At 39.5% G+C, this 18,370-nt stretch overlaps 1 protein-coding gene and 1 long non-coding RNA gene across 2 annotated transcripts in view; both read left to right on the top strand.

Moving 5' to 3' along the window:
• Positions 1-5,046: 5,046 nt before the first annotated feature.
• CCER1 (coiled-coil glutamate rich protein 1) lies at positions 5,047-6,848 on the top strand. The gene has a single exon (XM_047866970.1). The coding sequence runs from the start codon at positions 5,472-5,474 to the stop codon at positions 6,696-6,698; it is 1,227 nt and encodes a 408-aa protein (XP_047722926.1). The 5' UTR covers positions 5,047-5,471; the 3' UTR covers positions 6,699-6,848.
• A 2,055-nt stretch (positions 6,849-8,903) lies between these two features.
• LOC125170383 (uncharacterized) overlaps positions 8,904-18,370 on the top strand; it is a 39,857-nt gene continuing 30,390 nt past the window's right edge. Inside the window, exon 1 of the long non-coding RNA XR_007154007.1 lies at positions 8,904-8,977. This is a non-coding gene — a long non-coding RNA (uncharacterized LOC125170383). The remainder of the gene's footprint in view (positions 8,978-18,370) is intronic.

Raw genomic sequence — 18,370 nt, 5'->3', positions numbered from 1 at the left:
ATTTGCTTGAGACATATGGGGTAAAATTAATCATGCACCCTGTGAATCACAATTTGTATACCCCAAGTTGTAAACCTTAGAAAAGAATAACCATCAAGCCATCATTATAAAACAGTGATATTTAGAAATTAATTGAGCTTTTGTTTGGACTTTTTAGACACACTCCAATACATGATTCTGAATCAGACTAAAAGTAGAATTCTAACTTTGCAACTCTATATTCGTTTTCTATTATTGCTTTAAAAAAATTGGCACAAAATTAGCATCTTACTATCTCACAGTTTATATAGGTCAGAAATCCTACATGAACCAACTAGGCTCTCAGCTAAGGATTTCACAGTTGCCAAAGTCCCATAATGGTTTTAGAGACCTATAAAAATGTCTTCATTCTTTTAATATAAAACAAAGCAAGATAATGATAATAATGATAATAAATATGCACTAATGAATCTAGTCTGGATTATATGTTTCCTTATTTCACATGGAATGTGCAATATGATGATAACATTTTAGCATTCCTTGTAAATGCATCCTATTTTTCAGTGGCCATTTCCAACACGTCACATTCTTCATTGAAAGCTTTAATTCTAAAACTGGCCCCTGATTAAATACTGTGTTTTTTAATAAACTTTTTTTTCTTTATTCAATTGCTACACAGGTTTATTTTTCTCGAATATTACAGGCCATTTTTCGGGGGGGGGGGCACTTCATTCTGTTGCCCCACACAATACAGCATACTTTAAACTTATTTATAAACAAACATTTTCATGCTAATAATTCCTAATTAATCATTACTGACTACACATGTTTTTCAGATGTCATGACTACAGTATGTCAGGTTAATTCCCCGAAAATCTTGAGTGAATAAAAGATTAGTAATATTTTCAAAGCGTGATAACAAATAATACCTACACATAGTACGATTACCAGTACAAAATTCCCATCCTTACTTCTCTTTAATTCTGCAGAAACTGTCTTTGTAGTTATCTCATTACAAAGTTAACTTTCTCTTCATAATTTACTTAAATGACACAAGGAGTCATAAGTAGAAAAGCACCACAATGTTATTCTTTGATGCACAGTAGGCCTCACAATATGCCAACTATCCCCAAACTTCCCAAATTATCAAGGGAAAGCAATGAGTACTTTGTATCTCACTATGTTTTAATATGAAATGTGTTGTCAAATTGGTTTCCATACGACACCCAGTGCTCATCCCAACAGATGCCCTCCTCGATGCCCATCACCCACTTTGAAAGCTGGTCTTAATACTTTGCATTTAGCCTCTAACACCAATAGATGGCGCCTCCCCTTGTGGTTTCAACTTCCTGTGCATGGATACCTTCAGGGTGGCAAAAAGCAAGTTCTTGAGAGTGCATAAAATATGTTCCATTTATTTGTTTTTTCATTTACCATAGAACTTAATTGGTTACAAAGACGGATCTAAAAAATATTTGTTGAATTTTATTTATCTGACCAAATGTATCAGGTATATCCAACTTCTAGCTAGAGAATTTTTTATACGTTTAATTGAGGTTTGCTTTCTAAAAGCCAATTGAAAAAATGCTAAAATCTAGTAACTCATATTGGCAAACTGGAATAGTTTAAATATAGTGTTCGTGATAAATATAAAAATGAAGTACCTATATTCTCACAGCTTGTTTTGTATACCAGGGCTTTCGCTGACCGAATTTTGAATGAGTTACTACTGCCATCAAGTGTTTGAATTCATCCTTTTCAATTCACACAAATGCACAAAAAACAACACTAAGATAGCAGTGTGTTTTCAACTTAAAAATATACTGTCTCGCGTACATAAAGCCTAGTGTAACCTATGCTGTCATGTGGCACTCAGTGGAATTTCAAAATGTAAAATGTCATTAAGTCTCCCAAATAAAATCATAACTAGCTACCAAGAAGTACATATTTTACTAAATTTACTTGGTATATGTGATGAACAAGCTCTAAGGTAATCCCCCAATTAACTTCCCACCTCTTGGTATCCGTGCCTTTGTGGAACCTTTTCCTCTTGAATGCCGGTAAGACATGGGGTCTTGTTTCTAACCAATAGAGTATAACAAAGATGATGGATGTCACAAATGTCAATGTCAAGCCCATGCTATGATACATATGTACGTGTGTGTGTATTCATTGTGCTAGGAAGCACCAGGGAGATCTACCTTGCTGACTTGATTGGAGTGAGTAGCCATACTGAGCCTAGGCCTTCCCATGGCAAAGAAGTGAGAATGGTCTCTAGGAATGGCTGTTGACCCCTAGGACTTGTGGGTGGCCTCCAAACCTCAGGGCATCCTCCAGAAAAAATTCTGTCTGTCCAACAGACAGCTGGAGGGTCCTAAAGGCAGGGTCCTAATTTGTATACCCACAACAAATTCTGCCAATAACCTTTTCCCAAATGGAGCCTCCAGATAAGAACCAAGCCAGACAAGTGCCTTGGCCATAGCCTGGTGAGACCCTGAGCAGAGGACCCAACTAACACCTGAAAACTCTGAAGTAACAAGTGTACATTGTTTCAGTGAGTTTGTGAGAATTTGTTACACAGCAGTAGAAAACTAATACAACATACTAAGCCATGGCAAGTATGTTATATTTTCATGATGAATTAGAACACCTCATATTACAGTATTTAAAGAACATGGGCCATTAAAAGATGTCTTAAAAAATTCCTTAGTTGCATTTCTGAAAGCTGTGTTTACCATACTCAGGCAGTAATTTTCTTGGGTGATTTACCACTACATGAACAGCCAGAATTACAATGCCAATCTTTTGATAAAACTAAAACTCATAAATCATAATTTTCTGTTTCTCTTAAGAAGAGGAAGGATGGGGCAAGAACAATACCACATTAATGTTCTTTAATAAGGAGAATTAATATGAAATGTATACATCACCGTGGAACAATTGTACAACAAACAATGTCCTTAATTATCTGAGTTAACCTTTTTTGAAACAAGACATTGGTGAGAATTCCACTATGGCACCATGGTCAGTTTCTAAAGTTCCCAATTAAAACCCAATATCATATACCACATAGGTCCTCAGAAAAAATAAATCTGGGGTGTCACCATTCCAATTTGAATTAAGCAGAGTAAAGGGACAGTAACTGCCAAATTTCTGGGTCTACATCCAGAAAGGGACACTGGAGGCTAAATGTGTCAGCATTCTGCACTTTGAGTCAAGCAGGCTAGTCTCAGCAAACCACAGAGCAAACAAAATTGAATGAAGCCTGTGGAGCCTGCAGGTCCCACGGCAATGGCTGAAGTCCTGATCCAAGAATCCCCACACTGTTCTCCGTTTTCAACCAGGAAAGCCTGCATGACCTCTGCAGGCTTCATGGCGCTTCCACCTTTTACTTCTTTGCCATTTACTGGGGGCTTGTATAGACTCAGGTTCCCAATGGGCAACGTTCCATTTTCCGCAATTCTACTCACCATAGGAAAGCAATAAAGGGATATACCCTGAGATGGTTTTTCTCTAGGATCAGGCCTCAGGGCATTTCCTTGATGTTTCTGAAAAGTGGAACGAGAAAAAGTCACAGGGCAAGGACACCTATTTGGGCATTACCCACAGGGTTACTAATCTTTACATACACTGAATCAACTTCTTTATCCTCAAGTAGTTAGTATGACAACAATGATAGTTAACAGCTACTGAGTGCTCATGGGGTACCTGCACTAGCTGTTTTAATGAAGTGCCCTATGTAATCATTAACACAACCCTATGGAATAGGTACTATAACTGTTTTCTGGATATGGGTAAGGAATCTGAGGTTTACAGAGACTAATAATCGGTAAATTGAAATTCAAGCACATTTTTAAATAGATTTCAAGTTTTTTAGCAGCTTAGGTTCACATTCGAATTGAGTGTAAGATCTCCCATATACAGAGATTTCCCATATATCCCCCTCCCCACTCATGCAGAGCCTCCCCAGTTACCAACATCCCTCACCAGAATGGTACTTTCCTTTCAACCGATCAACCTACAGTGACACATCATCATCACCCAAAGTCCATAGTTCACATTAGGGTTCAGTCTTGATATTGCCCATTCTATGCATTTGGACGAATGCATAATGACATACATCCACCCTTATAGCATCACTCAGAGTATATTCATGATAATTTAAATCACAGCCCGTATTTTCAATGTAATGTTATAAACGCTCCCAACGAATGGGTTTTCTGGTACAGATAGAGGGACATATGAAAAGACATAACTGGCATATTTGTGTTCTCACGAATATACATCCTGGTACTATTTATTTAATCAGTGGACATTCGCGTGCTATGATACAATTAGCACAGTGCTTTCCTATAGGATTTCATGTACTCCTCACAAGAGTCCTATTTAAGGAGGGTGGCAGTTGAGGAGAGTCACGTGGTTAAGCATGTGGGTTCTGTGGCCAGACAAACCTAGGTTTCAATACCAGCCCTGAAGCGCTTAATCCCCTTGGTAAAATAACCTCTCAATTTCCTACTCTGTGAGGTGTGATAACAATGCCTACCTCACAGGGGAGGTGTGAGGGCTACGTGCCGTGAGCCCACGCTTGCTGCAGGCACACGCAATAAATGTTCGTGGTAGGGTTTTCCCACATGACGCACTATAACTCTCAAGAGTTAGAAGAGTGTGCACAGGCCATAAGGGAAGGAGTGGGGCCCAGTTTTCTGACTCTAGGCACTTTCCCTTTAAAAGTTTTCCAATGTACAAGCCCCCACCCCCTGCCCCCCTTCCAAGAGGTTCAGCTAACGGTCCAGCTTCCATATGCTCGCACGTCCAGGGGGTACAAAGGTATCAAATATTATCAGAGTTGAGCACAACCCCAGCCTAGGGCCCTCTTTCCCTCCTTCAAAAACTGCGTCACAAGCCCTCTGCGAACCTTCACAGGGCACCTCGTTCCACCTGGAATCCCCCTCCACCACAAGGGGAACGACCTCGGCCCCAATTGGCTATCACCCTGGGCAACCAAGGACGCGGTGGGCACGCGGCGGCTCCGGCCGGTATTTAAAGGCTGCCTCTGCCCTCGGCCCCTCAGTCCCACCAGGACTGCGACGGTGAAGCACCTGGGTTGGGAGTGAGCTGCAAGGTAACGCGCAACCCTTGCCTCCCCGGTTCCCAGCCCGCGCCTCTGCCGAGGCGGGTGTGTGTGGGACCCGGGAGCGGGTCTCGCTGTGCGTCGCCCACCAACACCTTCCTCCCCCACCATCCTTACCCAGCCCCAGTCCCGCCCAACCCACCTGGGCAAGACAACTCGGGTGCGAAGAGATTACGAAGGAAGAGCGATCAAGCAAGAGGAGAAGAGGGAGAAGAGGAGTCCTCTTGGAGAGAAAGGCGTGACCCCAGGAGCAGGCACGTGGTGCTGAGCGGACTAACGAGGCTCTTCAGCTCTTCGGATCTGGCCAAACTTGACCGCTACCAGGACGCTTCCATTTAGACCTCCCGGAGCTCCCTGAACGATGACCCAGACTCTCCACAAAAGGGAGGACCCTCTGAACCTGGGTGGCGGCTGGGCATCCTCGGCCCCGTTAGGCACCTGGTCTTCCTGGCACCGAAGGCGCAGGGGCGCTCCAATAAACAAGCGGCGCTACCGCTCTGGTCCCAAGTCTGAGTATGAGCCCCCCAGGAAGCAACAGCACGGTCCGGGCCCCTGGTTCCAACCACCCCGACGGCCCCACTGGGAGGTGTACTCTAACTGGGGGCGCTGGGGAGGGCCCTGGCGCCCACCTCCAGAGGGATGCTGGAGGCCTCCAGGCCGAGTGCAAGTGATCCGGGTGTACGGGCTGCACCCGCTCTGCCTCTGCTGCTGCTCCTGCTGGCGCGGGCCCTGGAGCCCGCGCTGGGCCAGGCCCCCGGGCAGGAAGAAGCGCTGGGGCCGCAGGGGCCGCGGCCTGCGCCGCCACGCTCGCCGCTCCTTCCCCAGGAGCCCACCCGTGGATCTGAGCACGCTGCTCCGGCCGGTCAACCTGTACGGGTGGCGGGCACCCGGCATGCGGGCGCCGCGGAACACCACCCAGTTCATCATGAACCAGATCTACGAGGACATGCGGCAGCAGGAGAAGCTGGAGCGCCAGCAGGAGGCGCTGCGAGCGCAGCAGGCCCAGGCGCGCGGCCCGGCCTCCCCCGAGGGCCCCTCCTGGAACGACGCGCCCCCCAGCGGCGGCGAAGAAGCCGCGGAGCTGCGGGAAACTTTGTACAGCTTTGCGCAGAACCCGCCTCTGGTCTTCCCTCCGGACCAGTCTCCGACAGCACAGCCTGGGGAGGAGGACGAGGAGAAAAATGAGGAGGAGTATGATGAGGAGGAGTGTGACGGGAAGGAAGAGGAGAGCGAGGAGGAGGAGGAGGAGGAGGAGGCGGAGGCAGAGGCCGAAGATGAAGAGGAGGTCCAAGAGGCGGACTGTGTGGATGAGGGGGAGGAGGAAGAGGAAGAGGAGGAGGAGGAAGAGGAGGAGGAAGAGGCGGAAGAGGAAGAAGACGAGGAAATAGAAGAGGAGGAGGAGGGGGTGGAAGGGGAGGAGCAGAGGGAGGAAGAGAATCACTTACCTCTGGAAATGCCTTTATCCTTCCTAGTGGGCGCTGAGGAAGAGAGAGAGAACTTTATAAACTGTACTTATTTAAGCCCCACGCAGGTAATTCCCAAAATGCCACAGGAAGCTCTCTTCATGTTAGACGACATTAACTGTTAGACATCAGGAAAGGGATTGAGAATGAGATGGAACTGATTTGAGGCTAAACTGCATTAGCAACTTATTAAAACCTAATTTAAAAAGTGGGTTCCATTAATAAACATATCTATGTAAAGCCCTCCTTTGACCATTATAAAACATTTAAAAATTGGTGTGTTTGTGTATGACTCTGGGTGGGGGAGGGGGAGCTTTCAAATATAATTTAATTGGAAATGATTAAAGGCCAAATATTTTATTACTGCAGTTTGAATAGTTTCTTTTGGTGTTTTCCTCTCTAGACACTGGAGGTTTCTTTCTTTCTTTCTTTCTTTCTTTCTTTCTTTCTTTCTTTCTTTTTCTTTTCTTTTTGCTTAATTCTGGCAATGCTGAAAGGTTTTTTTTTAACAAATTTATTCAGCTGTCTACTTAATAAACTTGGAATCAACAGATATTTTGGCTGTTACATGTTTAAGAGGCACATGCCATGGCTAGTGAACGTCTATCAGTGCTCTTAATACTGAAACCATTTAAAAATGTCTATATTTCAAAAAATATTTTTCCTTGTAGATTCTCCACCTTCAGAGTTCGTTTTTGAGGGTTGTATTTTGATGACCCCATTTGCAATGTCTTGTGGCATCGCTCATTTATATTCCTTGTTCCGCAGCGCTATGGATCTTCCTCAGAAGAACATGGAGTTGCTTCTGTGGAACTGGTTATCTGCCATGGCCTCAACAATCCATAAATCCATGCATGGAGAGGATTCCCCATGGTCAGAAGTCAACTTGTACATCTAGTTAAAATCCAAGGTAACGGCCAGCAATGGAACATAGCTTAGGTTTTGAAGCCTTGTTCCTGGATATATTCTTTGTCATAAGTTCACAGGAACCAGAAAAAATAGTTTTTGCACAATGGATTTTTTTTAAAGGATTATTGGCCTATTGGGGGTGGAATGTTTTATTTCTTTCCCAGTTTGTCTTCCTTACAAAGGACAGTAAAACAAAGATGAGTAAGTGCAAGCCTATGTGAGCTAGTTTTTTAAGTTCTAAGCAATTACCTGGAGAGAATACATTATTCAGAGTAATAGCTTTTATTCAAACATTTTTAGGAAGTAGTAACACATTTCCTTCTGGGCACTTAATTCCAATAACTTAATAAAAGTTTCCACCGATGGCATATTCCAGAATATCCCTAGATGAAGAATTTGAACCTTTCTCAAAAATGACATTTTTTTTGACAAACTATACCTCCAGTTTGAACCACAATTTAGTATTTATTTGATGAAGAGAAGACTGTATGGTGGTATCTTACATGGATGTTGAATTTTACTCATATCCCAGCATACATAGCTTTGGGGGTGATAAGCTTAAGCTCTTGAAAAATAAAATAATTGAAGTGTTAAATGATAGTCCTTGGCTTTTCACTTATTATTTAATGTCAGAAATCTATTCAGCAATACTTCAGCTGTCAACAGGATGAACAGAAGAAACGACACACTATAGGAATCTTAAAATGACAACACTCCAAACTGTAGCAATGAATAACCAACCATTTAATAATACTCTAAAAAATCATTACTTTCCACAAGATACAGCTTCTGAGTGACCTATAAAGGAATTTAAAAATAGCCAGCCAGCCATATTACTGTTACTATTCTAATATGTATTTGTAGAGGGAAATCAAGAGTTCTGCTCCTGATACTGACCCACAAATTCTTGCAAATCAAAGCTCATAGAATACTTTGTCCAACACATTACAATATTCACTGGGTCATAAATATGTTCTCATTAAGGATTTAGGATTTCATTTCTTCATTATCACATCTGGACAATTATCAGTTTATTACTACAAAAGATTCTACTTTTACGTTAAAAAATTTAACACATGATTGCCTCCACAGGCACGCGGCATTCTTCCTTAGCCATTGTAAAGGATGCAAACCTCAAGAATTTCCTCCACTTCGCAAGCTTTTGTTCAAAACACTCCTAGGGGTCAAGCAATGTAAATCCTGATAAGGATACAATGGTGAATAAACAAAATCAGTACTCTCGTGTTGCTTATGGTTTAGGAGAAAAGACACATTAAATGAGGAGTTAGACAAATTAGTCACTCTGCAAGCAATGCCAAGGAAATGCATCACTAGCAAAGTATGTATCACAGGGGTTTCCAAGGGGATGTTTACTGTGGACAGAGGGAACCATGAGTGTAAAGGCAGAGAGCTGGCAGGAGCTTGGTGCCTTTAAGGGACTGAGGACAGAAATACGAGAATGTCCCGAAGGAGCAGCCAATGAACAGTGACAGAGGTAGGCAGAAGCTATGTTATCTATTAATTTCTGTGCAACCCATATCTTCTGAAATAGACACCAGCAAAAATTAATGACGAAAATGATTAGTACCTGATGATTCTCTATGGGAACTCTTGTTTTATTAGCCAGGTTGTGATGGCCCCTTTTCTAATCCTAAAGGCTAATATGAAATAATTAAATCATGCTGGGGGGAAAGAGGGATAGTCCCCCCGCCCCCAGTATACCCCACCATTACATTTCTCAGACTTCTCCCCATCCACTCCCATGTAATGACAGGATCCTAGGGGTTGTTGCTTAGCATGCTTGGAGCACTGTAGTTCTCAGTTCTCATGGAGAACCTCTACGCAGCTAGTTCAGTACAACTTGATGATTCAGTAGTATCAGTAAGAACTCAGAATAAATCTAGTCTTTAGTTTTAGAGTTAAGTGTACACTCGAAGAAAATACAATTTTCCAAAGTAAGTGTATCATTCTTAAAGTCGTTTCAAACTCGATGCGTGAACACGGCGATAAAGAGGTGCCATTTAGTCAATTCTCTCAAGAGTGGAGGTATTATTTCCCTTGCCAATGATAAGAAAGATAACATTATAAATCGCAGATATGTCTAGAAGGCCTAGGCTTGATAAGAATCTTTGCTGTCTATTCGCAAGTGTTTTTAAATATAGAGATTCCGGTATTTTCCTTTCCTAGTGACTGACAGCATTTCTTGATTTATCTTCATTACTTCATCTCCAGAGTAACTCAAAGGGATTTTTTTTCTGTGAAAATATTAGTCTTCTAAGGATGGTAAATACGTTTGACATTTAGAGATCAACTCTGAATTCTGAGTATGGTTTTATAAAATTTTTAACATCTGCTTATGAAAAAAGTAATTCCAACAGATTTAGTTCCATTACAATTAACACAAAAGGTGAAATAACCAGTTTCCTGATGGCTACACCAAACCTACAGAGTCTGGGAAGGAAATAATACAAATATCATCTCATAGGTGGTCTCGGGGTGAGGGAGTGAATAAGACTAAGAAAACAGCTTTAATTTTGATTTTAACAGCATAATAAAATTATATATGCAGCTATGTTGTTCATATTTAGCTACATTTATATTAATGGAATAACAATAGAAAATTACTCAATATTCATGCTTCCAAATTCCTTTGGCCTTGGTTATCTGTGTATTTAAAGCAAAATCAGAATGTGGCTGCCTCTTACCTGTTTCAGGTACTATTGTTGTTCTGTATCCATTTACTCTGTATTTGCATCTGTTTACATTTAATCAGTTAATGGAACACGGCCAGACATCAAGGTCAGTTGAGGGAAGAGAAGAGTTTGGGGCTCTGTGTGTGGTCACTGCTGCCTAAGAGTGCCTAAGTAGCCACTTTCCTTGGGTCTGTTTCCTCAAAGGTACTGGTCATACTCCATTACTGCTCAAGTCTACTGTGGAGATCAAATAACCCAGTATTTAAGAAGTACAGTGTAGACTGCATCACCATTAATTAGACGCTAAACTACATCTAATCATAAAAATCATGTCAATTTCTGAACATGAGATCAGTTTACGTTCATTAACTAGGCTCATGAAGTGTCATCTCATTGCAGTTCTGTTGGACTGAGATATCTAGATATTTTAGTTGTTATCACTAAACTAAGAATGAACGAATCTGCCCTTGAAATTCGGTTTTGTCTCCTGGTAAAATAGTGTGCAAATGTAGTGCTTTGGTGCCTTGCTATTGAAAGTGTAGTCCATGGACCACACAGCATTGGGTCTACCTGCGGTCTTGCTAGAACTATCGATGCCCAGCCTCCACCCAAACCTTTTGAGTTAGAATCTGCTTTGTAGCATGATCTTTAAACGATATGCCTGCACAGTGAAGGCCTAGAAGCTTTGTGGTTGAGGGGTTTGTGCCATTGGAGAGTCCTCAAGGGAATTTAGTGATCAAGGCTGCACTTTGTAGCTTCAAAACTTCTATTATTTACTACTTGTGCGACCTCAGGCATGTTACTGAAATTTTGGCTTCTCATTCTCCTCATCTGTAGTATCTGCCTCACGAGATTAAATGAGATTATGAAGGTTAAATGGGTCAATACATACCAAACACTCAGAACAGTGATATCCAATATCTACTACTTACAATACTAAGTATTTAATAAATGCACAGATGAGACCATCGACATATCCTGGGGTGTCTAAAAGTCACTTGTTAGTAATCAGAGCAACTGTAAATGTAAAACCCCACAAGGTAAGTAACAAAATGATTCACTAACTACCTTGTTTCCCCATGGATAAATGTAATCAGATACATACTTTGAGCTGTACTTACTGTTGTGCATGACTACGAAAATCAAATCTATATAGCTAGAAGTTTCTGTTCTTTATCATCTCCCCCTAATGCCAGGTCAGTGATGTTTCTTTCCTTCTTATGGCTGACATTAATATCCTAATGGCTAGTGCTAAGAACTACCCACCCCAGTCAGGATCATTCTTTTTTCAGAGAGGCAATGTATCTTTTCAAAATCAAAACACATGTGTAGTAATGCTTAAAGAAGAATGTTCTGTCTTATGTTACACCTAAGACAGTGAAAACTCCAATAAATATTAAATACCTGCTACAAGCCACCTAGGTGGAAAACATACACTATTCAGAACAGAGATCTTAATACTTCAAAAAACATGTAAGCATATGCAAGATTTTTTTTTAAATTTTTTAATGTGTATTTATTTTTGAGAGACAGAGACAGGGGAGGGCAAGAGAGAGAGAGGGAGACACAGAATCTGAAACAGGCTCCAGGCTCTGAGCTGTCAGCACAGAGCTTGATGAAAGGCCCGAACTCACAAACAGTGAGATCATGACCTGAGCCGAAGTCGGACACTTAACCAACTAAGCCACCCAGGCGCCCCAGCATATGCAAGATGCTTAAGATGTATTATCACATTGAAATACAGAGCCACGCTGTGAACTAATGCTTTATTTTCCTTATACAGATGAAGGGCCTGAAATGCAAAGAAGTAAAATGTTTCAGGACTCAAGTCCTCTGTTTGGAGTTTAAAGTTATAGGCCCACTGTATTATTGGAACATATCTCCCTATTGTCTTATTTAAGACACCTTGGGTAGGATCAAAATTTCCTTTAATAACCTTGACCTGAGTTCCAAGGAGAGTACAAAAGATTATATTGTCTTCGATGTGGGGTGGATGATAATGGCACCTAAGGAAGAGATACTAATATTCCTGTGTCTGTTATAATTCTTACTACTAGTTTAACAGCTTATGTAAGTCATATGATGACGATCACTGTTGGTTAATAATTTTATATATGTGCGTGTCAATATACACATATTTGGTGGGAAAAAAAACACCTCACTGAGAAAATTTAGTTTTAGTGATTGTATTGCTTCTCATCTATAATTAAAATCAATGTTTTCATGATAGAAAAATATTCACAAAAATTGTAGGTAATTTTGTAGGTGTATTAAGATACTGGATATCATTCATAACACTGTAACACTGAAGGTTCTGTCTTATGTTACTCCTAAAGAGAAACTATTAATATTAGCATCTTCTGTAGTTTTCATGTGGCATTTGGACTTTTTTATAATGATTGATACTTCTATTATCATGAAATATTTGAGTATTCTCTCCTGTGAAGAGATTTAAAAGTTTAGCACGTCACTTTTAGTAATTCAAGACCTTTTACTGATGTTAATTTAATTTACCGGTTCTGACAAAAATCACTATTAAATTAGACTTCATACGACATTTACTATTAATAGCACTACCAAAAGCAAAATTATAATGCTGGTATATATAATTGGATATTTTGTTGTTGTTGTAACTTTCTTTCAATTGTAACATTCCACTGAGCTGAGAGATAATATAAAATGACAAGCTGAGATCGGGACTAAGTGGATGGATGTACATCTTCCCACCCCCAGTGGATTTTCCAAAGTCAATGTTCATCTTTTATTTATTCTTTAAAAAAAAAATGTTTTCCTTTTCTGAAAAAAAATTTGTGAATTCCACATTATTTACTGCAATAAACCCATCACCTCAAAGTATATACCAGCACAAATATTTAAATACAAAACGAAGCTAAACTAACTTACCTTTCTCTTACATACTCTCAACTTTGCCTTCAGATGCGGGACATAAGCTCTACAACTATTAACCTATAGGTGCCACCTAGTGGCAAAGGTTGAACATTTAGATGTGAACTAATGATCATGGCATTCCTGTTGTATTTACAGATGCATTTTTCTGGTACACATACTATATTAATACATAGAAGATGAACATTTTAAAGGTGCTGGCCCAAGGACTTGAAGATGTCTGTATCATTTATTTGAACGTGTTGCCAACTATCTTGGTGTTTAACAATAGCATCTTTTTGACCTATGAAACTAAGCCATAAACATAAACTATCAAACTGTAAAAGAAAGAAGGAAAACAGACCCACAAGATTCTTGGATTTCCATGGATTATTATTTTTATACTTCTAATTTTATACTGATAATAAGTTTCTCTAAAGATATTACTATAATAAATCTATTTTGAATTCCTTTTGAGATTTACACCCCTAATTAATACAAGCAGTGTATTTTTGACAGTATATTTGTTTTGACTTAAAACCAACAGCAGAGAAGACAATTAACAAATTTGGAATTTATTTTTCGATGCTTAAATTTTAACTCCCAGTTGCTAAAGTAAATAATGCTTAATACTTTAATCCTGAAAAATAAAACTATGTGCCCATTGGCCTAGTTTTATTTTTTATTTTTTTTTCTAAAATTTAAGTTTTTATTTTAATTCCACTTCTCTGACATGCAGTGGTACATTATTTTGGCCTAGTTTTAAATGCAGGACTTGTGATCGTCAATTACCTCCTGGGACTTGAGCGTCATTTCATTTATTAATGATCACAGCCACTCCTTAGAGCACAACTTGTTAGGGAAAGAGACAACCCTGCTTATTTGTTTGTCTGGCATCCAGAGGATAATTAATATTTTTATTACTGTCCCATTTCCAGCTCTTTCCAGCTGCTTAACCACTTCTATTGGGAGCATAAGTCAGTGCTAAGGATTGGCTCTGCCTTAGCCTGAGAAGCAGTTTCCACGTATACAACTTTCTTAGTAACACTTGCATCAGTTGCTCTGAGCACCTCTGGAAAGAGCAGGTACTCAATTCACCGAGAATTCCATTATCCTTTGAAAATTATAGCTAGTTTTCTGTGGTTCTCCTCCGGCTAGAAAATCCCTCAGGGCAAGGAACTGATTTTCTATTTCAATACAGACTCTTATATATAAAAAGCCCTCAATAAATGTTTTTAATATTCTGAAAATCTTTATTCTGAAAAAATGAAACGAAATGTATGAAATGAGCTGTGATCATTAGGTAGCTCTCATAGGGAAGCACAGTGACTTATTCATGATGAGTGTACTAAAACCACTTTCAGATGCACATCTCTCGCACCCTGAGCTCTGTGTTATACACTAGGCACATCCTTGTGGACAAAACAGATCTGTATAGGGACTGAACACAAAGTCCTTTAATCACAAGGAAGCTCTTGACTCAGGCTTGCTAGGCCACAGAATCATGAATATGAGCCACCTAGATAATGCCCACAGCAACGATCTTCCTCTTCAAGTGCACCTGAAAATACATTTTAAGTTCATTATCATTCTACAATTTAAATAGGTTTGGAAATTTAAATACTTATTTTTTGCCACGTTTCAACTTAACATTGGCTGAGTCCCTACCCTGTTCCAGGACCTGTGCCCTGAGTATAGGTTTAGTTTCCCAGGGAGAAAGCTGAAGCTGACAGCTACTGAACAACTTACTCAAGGTTGCAAAGCTAACAAGTGACTGAAGTTGGAAGCCACACAGTCTGTTTCCTTGTATCATTGCTCTACTCCATGAAATGGAGGGGAGTGTGATGAAATTTTAAATTCAGCTCAGATTAGTCAAGGACATAACTCAGAGTGGATATTCAAAGTCAAACTTCTGCAGTCATACTGCATATTGTAATACTGTCCTGGAAAAATGCTGAGTCTCAGTAGTTGATGTCCAAAGGTTCTGTGATAAATTATTTATGGGAGGAGAAGTTTTTAAAGAGAGAAAAGAAACAGTGTGCAAAATTGTGCTAGAATCCTCACATCATTAGAGCCGTTTCCTGGCCCCTTTCCCCTTTCTTCTTAAGGTGAAAGTATAAAGCACGTTCTGATTGCAGAATTCTTCATTCTCTAAATTAGGAATCAGCTGTCACTAATGGAAGTGGGTGGAAATGGAAAATTGCTGGCTGCTGGCAGGGGAGGAGCCCAAGAGCTGCCACATGGCAGCCACGGTTAAGGAAAAATATAGAATACGGTGTAAAAAAATACAGGCAGTAGCCAATATCAGGAGGTCAGTTGAAAGCTTTGGGTATAATGAAGTGTCCAAATGTAAGAGCTAAGTATCACCATAAGGAAAGCATCAGGAATGAGAGGAGGCAAGAATTTAAACAGGAAATGTGGATGAAGTTAATAGAAAATATGGACTTGGGGCGCCTGGGTGGCTCAGTCGGTTGGGTGTCCGACTTCGGCTCAGGTCATGATCTCATGGTCCATGAATTTGAGCCCCGTGTCGGGCTCTGTGCTGACAGCTCAGAGCCTGGAGTCTGCTTGGATTCTGTGTCTCCCTCTCTCTGACCACAGCCCCCATCTCGCTCACGCTCTTCTCTCTGTCTCTCAAAAATAAACAAACATTTAAAAAAAGGAAAGCAAAGAAGGATTTAGCTAGGAATAATGCTATGTAAGATGTTACAATTCCTCTGTCACTCGTTACCATAAGACCCAGTCATAAATATGACAAGAGACAGGGAGTTTAAATTTTGGTGTACGTTAAAATTCTTTTTTCAAAATAGTTTCCACTGGTCAGTGGTATGTTTATGATTTTTCTAGCTTAAGCTTCCTACCTTAAGCCTCACCACTCCTTTAAGACATTTTTTATTTATTTATGTATCTATAAATCATCTATTAGATTCTGCATTTATCAGGAGAGAGTTGACAATGAATAAGCCCAATGACTATATTAGCATTGATTAGTTTGTCCAGTAATCAGTTGATCAAACAATTGATTGGTTTGTCCTGCTATGTAGCAAAGCTGTTGACTTGGAGGAAAAGAGAGTCCATAGAAGCAGAACAGAATTAAGATTTGAAGGGGATTAAGTGTGGTGATGCATTGGGGCACCTGGGTGGCTCAGTCGGTTGGGCATCTGATTTAGGCTCAAGGCATGATCTCACAGTCTGTGAGTTCAAGCCCTGCGTTGGGCTCTGCACTGACAGCTCAGAGCCTGGAGCCTGCTTCAGATTCTGTCTCCCTCTCTCTCTGCCCCTCTTCCACTCGCCCTCTGTCTCTCTGAAAAATAACATAACATAACATAACATAACATACATAACATAAAATAAATTTTTCCCAAAATGTGGCGATGCATTGCTGATAGAGGCTGGAGGGAGAAAGCTGATTGGTCTAGACTACATACACAAGACAGAATCACACATATTTTACTGAAATCCTTGAAGTCAAGTGTGTTTTAGAACACAGAAATTTTCAGCATTTAGGTTGTTAATCTTCCTTAACCATTGTTCTACAAAAACTATAGAACACTAAAGTGTAGACTCATAACAGCTACTTTGCAAATAGAAGACAATCAGTGCTCACCGAATTTAATATATATTAGGTATGTTACATGTAAGCTGCCCAGTAATTTAAATAGTTTCCCTAGGCAGTGATCAAGCATCAAGTTTACTTATCCAGGTAGATTAATTTATGATTCATCTTGATGTACCTAAGAATCTTTTCTATTCCATTACCAAATATACTACCCGTTCCTAAAATTATATTTATATGCAAATATATAAATATATATGATATGTAAATTCATACTATAATAGGTATACTGTAATATGTATATAAGATATTATGTATATGTATACATATATACACATATATACACATTTATAATTTCATATGACAAAATAGTTCCCTTTGGTATGCCATTATGCTTAGGCTAGTGATAATCTAAAAAAGGATAGGAATGATTTATGTTTGTCTTTGCCTTACAAGTGTTATAAGACCTTCTACAGATTACTTAATTAAGGGTTTTGTGTGTGGTGTGGAGGAGAGATACATTCAATAAACACACACTTAAAACAGACGGTAGGTCTAGTTTGGGATGCCGTTCATTCATTCACTCACCCATTGTGTTTTGTGTTCTTCCCAAATGTCAGGGACTACTCTAAGTGCTATAGATACAGCTAAGGGTTATATTCAAAATATTTAACCACTTGTACTATGGATATCAATTAATCAGAACAGACACTGACCAAATGGCACTCTAGGAATGACTGCATATAAAAAATAGTCTCTGCCTCCAGGGGGCTTAGCATTTATTGGGGAAGATTGATGAGTTAATAGGCAACAGATCTAACAAGGGTAAACACAGGACAATAAAACTTCTTCAAATAGTCTCTGAAGTTGTTTTTTCCTTATTTACATTCTTACCTACTCCATAATTCTTGACACATTGAAAATTGATAATCCAGAGGAATCCAATTAGCCAAAAATTGTTATCTTCAGAAGACAATTTAAAATAAAATCATCTTTAGGGACTTTTAAAGAGAGTTAACTTTTGAAGTTGGCAGCTTCTTTCTTTCTTTTTTTTTTTTTAAATAGGATATATATCTCTCATAGCTGCTAAATCATCCATTTAAACCTACCTTAAAGATCTGTTGCTTTCAAGGTCCCGTATTTGTTACATGGCATATTAAGATTACTGCATAGATCATATTCTATGTTAAATATGCTTTCAGAAATTGCCATGATTGAAAAACATCAGAAATTGAAGCAAAGAAAATTATCCCATTTTTATTCGAATCAACCAACTAAATTACCTCCTACCCTGCTTGCTATGATTTGGAACCTAGTCATAAATGCTCAGAAACAAATGACTTTAAGGAATTTTGTTTGTTAATTTCTAAGACTTGAGATAGAAAATCCTTAGTATGTTAGCCTCTTAAACATTTTCAGGATGTTAATTAAATTGCTGATTATTTTTAAATTGAAGAATTTTCCCAAAATGTAAATTTTACCCCTGTAGTCAAATATCAGGATATCTATTTTCTAAAAATATTTCCAGATATGGACAAAAAAATTAGAAGTCAATCCCTAATGCATAAATAAAAGCTATATGCAGTTTTAATGTTACTTAGGAATACAAATAGATATATAAATTAATTAAATTATGCAAAAATACACTAGTAGACCCGTGACCTAATACGTTTCCTAAGTGGCCCACCTCATTCACTGAAATACCTGTTTTTCTTCTTACAGATGTCATACTTATGCAGTGTCCGTGGTGCAT

This window comes from Prionailurus viverrinus, chromosome B4 (genome assembly GCF_022837055.1).
Source record: "Prionailurus viverrinus isolate Anna chromosome B4, UM_Priviv_1.0, whole genome shotgun sequence".
In the NCBI taxonomy this organism is placed as follows: domain Eukaryota; kingdom Metazoa; phylum Chordata; class Mammalia; order Carnivora; family Felidae; genus Prionailurus; species Prionailurus viverrinus.
The sequence above is the reverse complement of the archived record's forward strand: the minus strand, read 5'-3'. Positions and strand labels throughout refer to the sequence as shown.

Coding starts and splice junctions, on each gene's coding strand:
- CCER1 (XM_047866970.1), top strand. CDS start 5,472: ATGACCCAGACTCTCCACAAAAGGGAGGACCCTCTGAACCTGGGTGGC.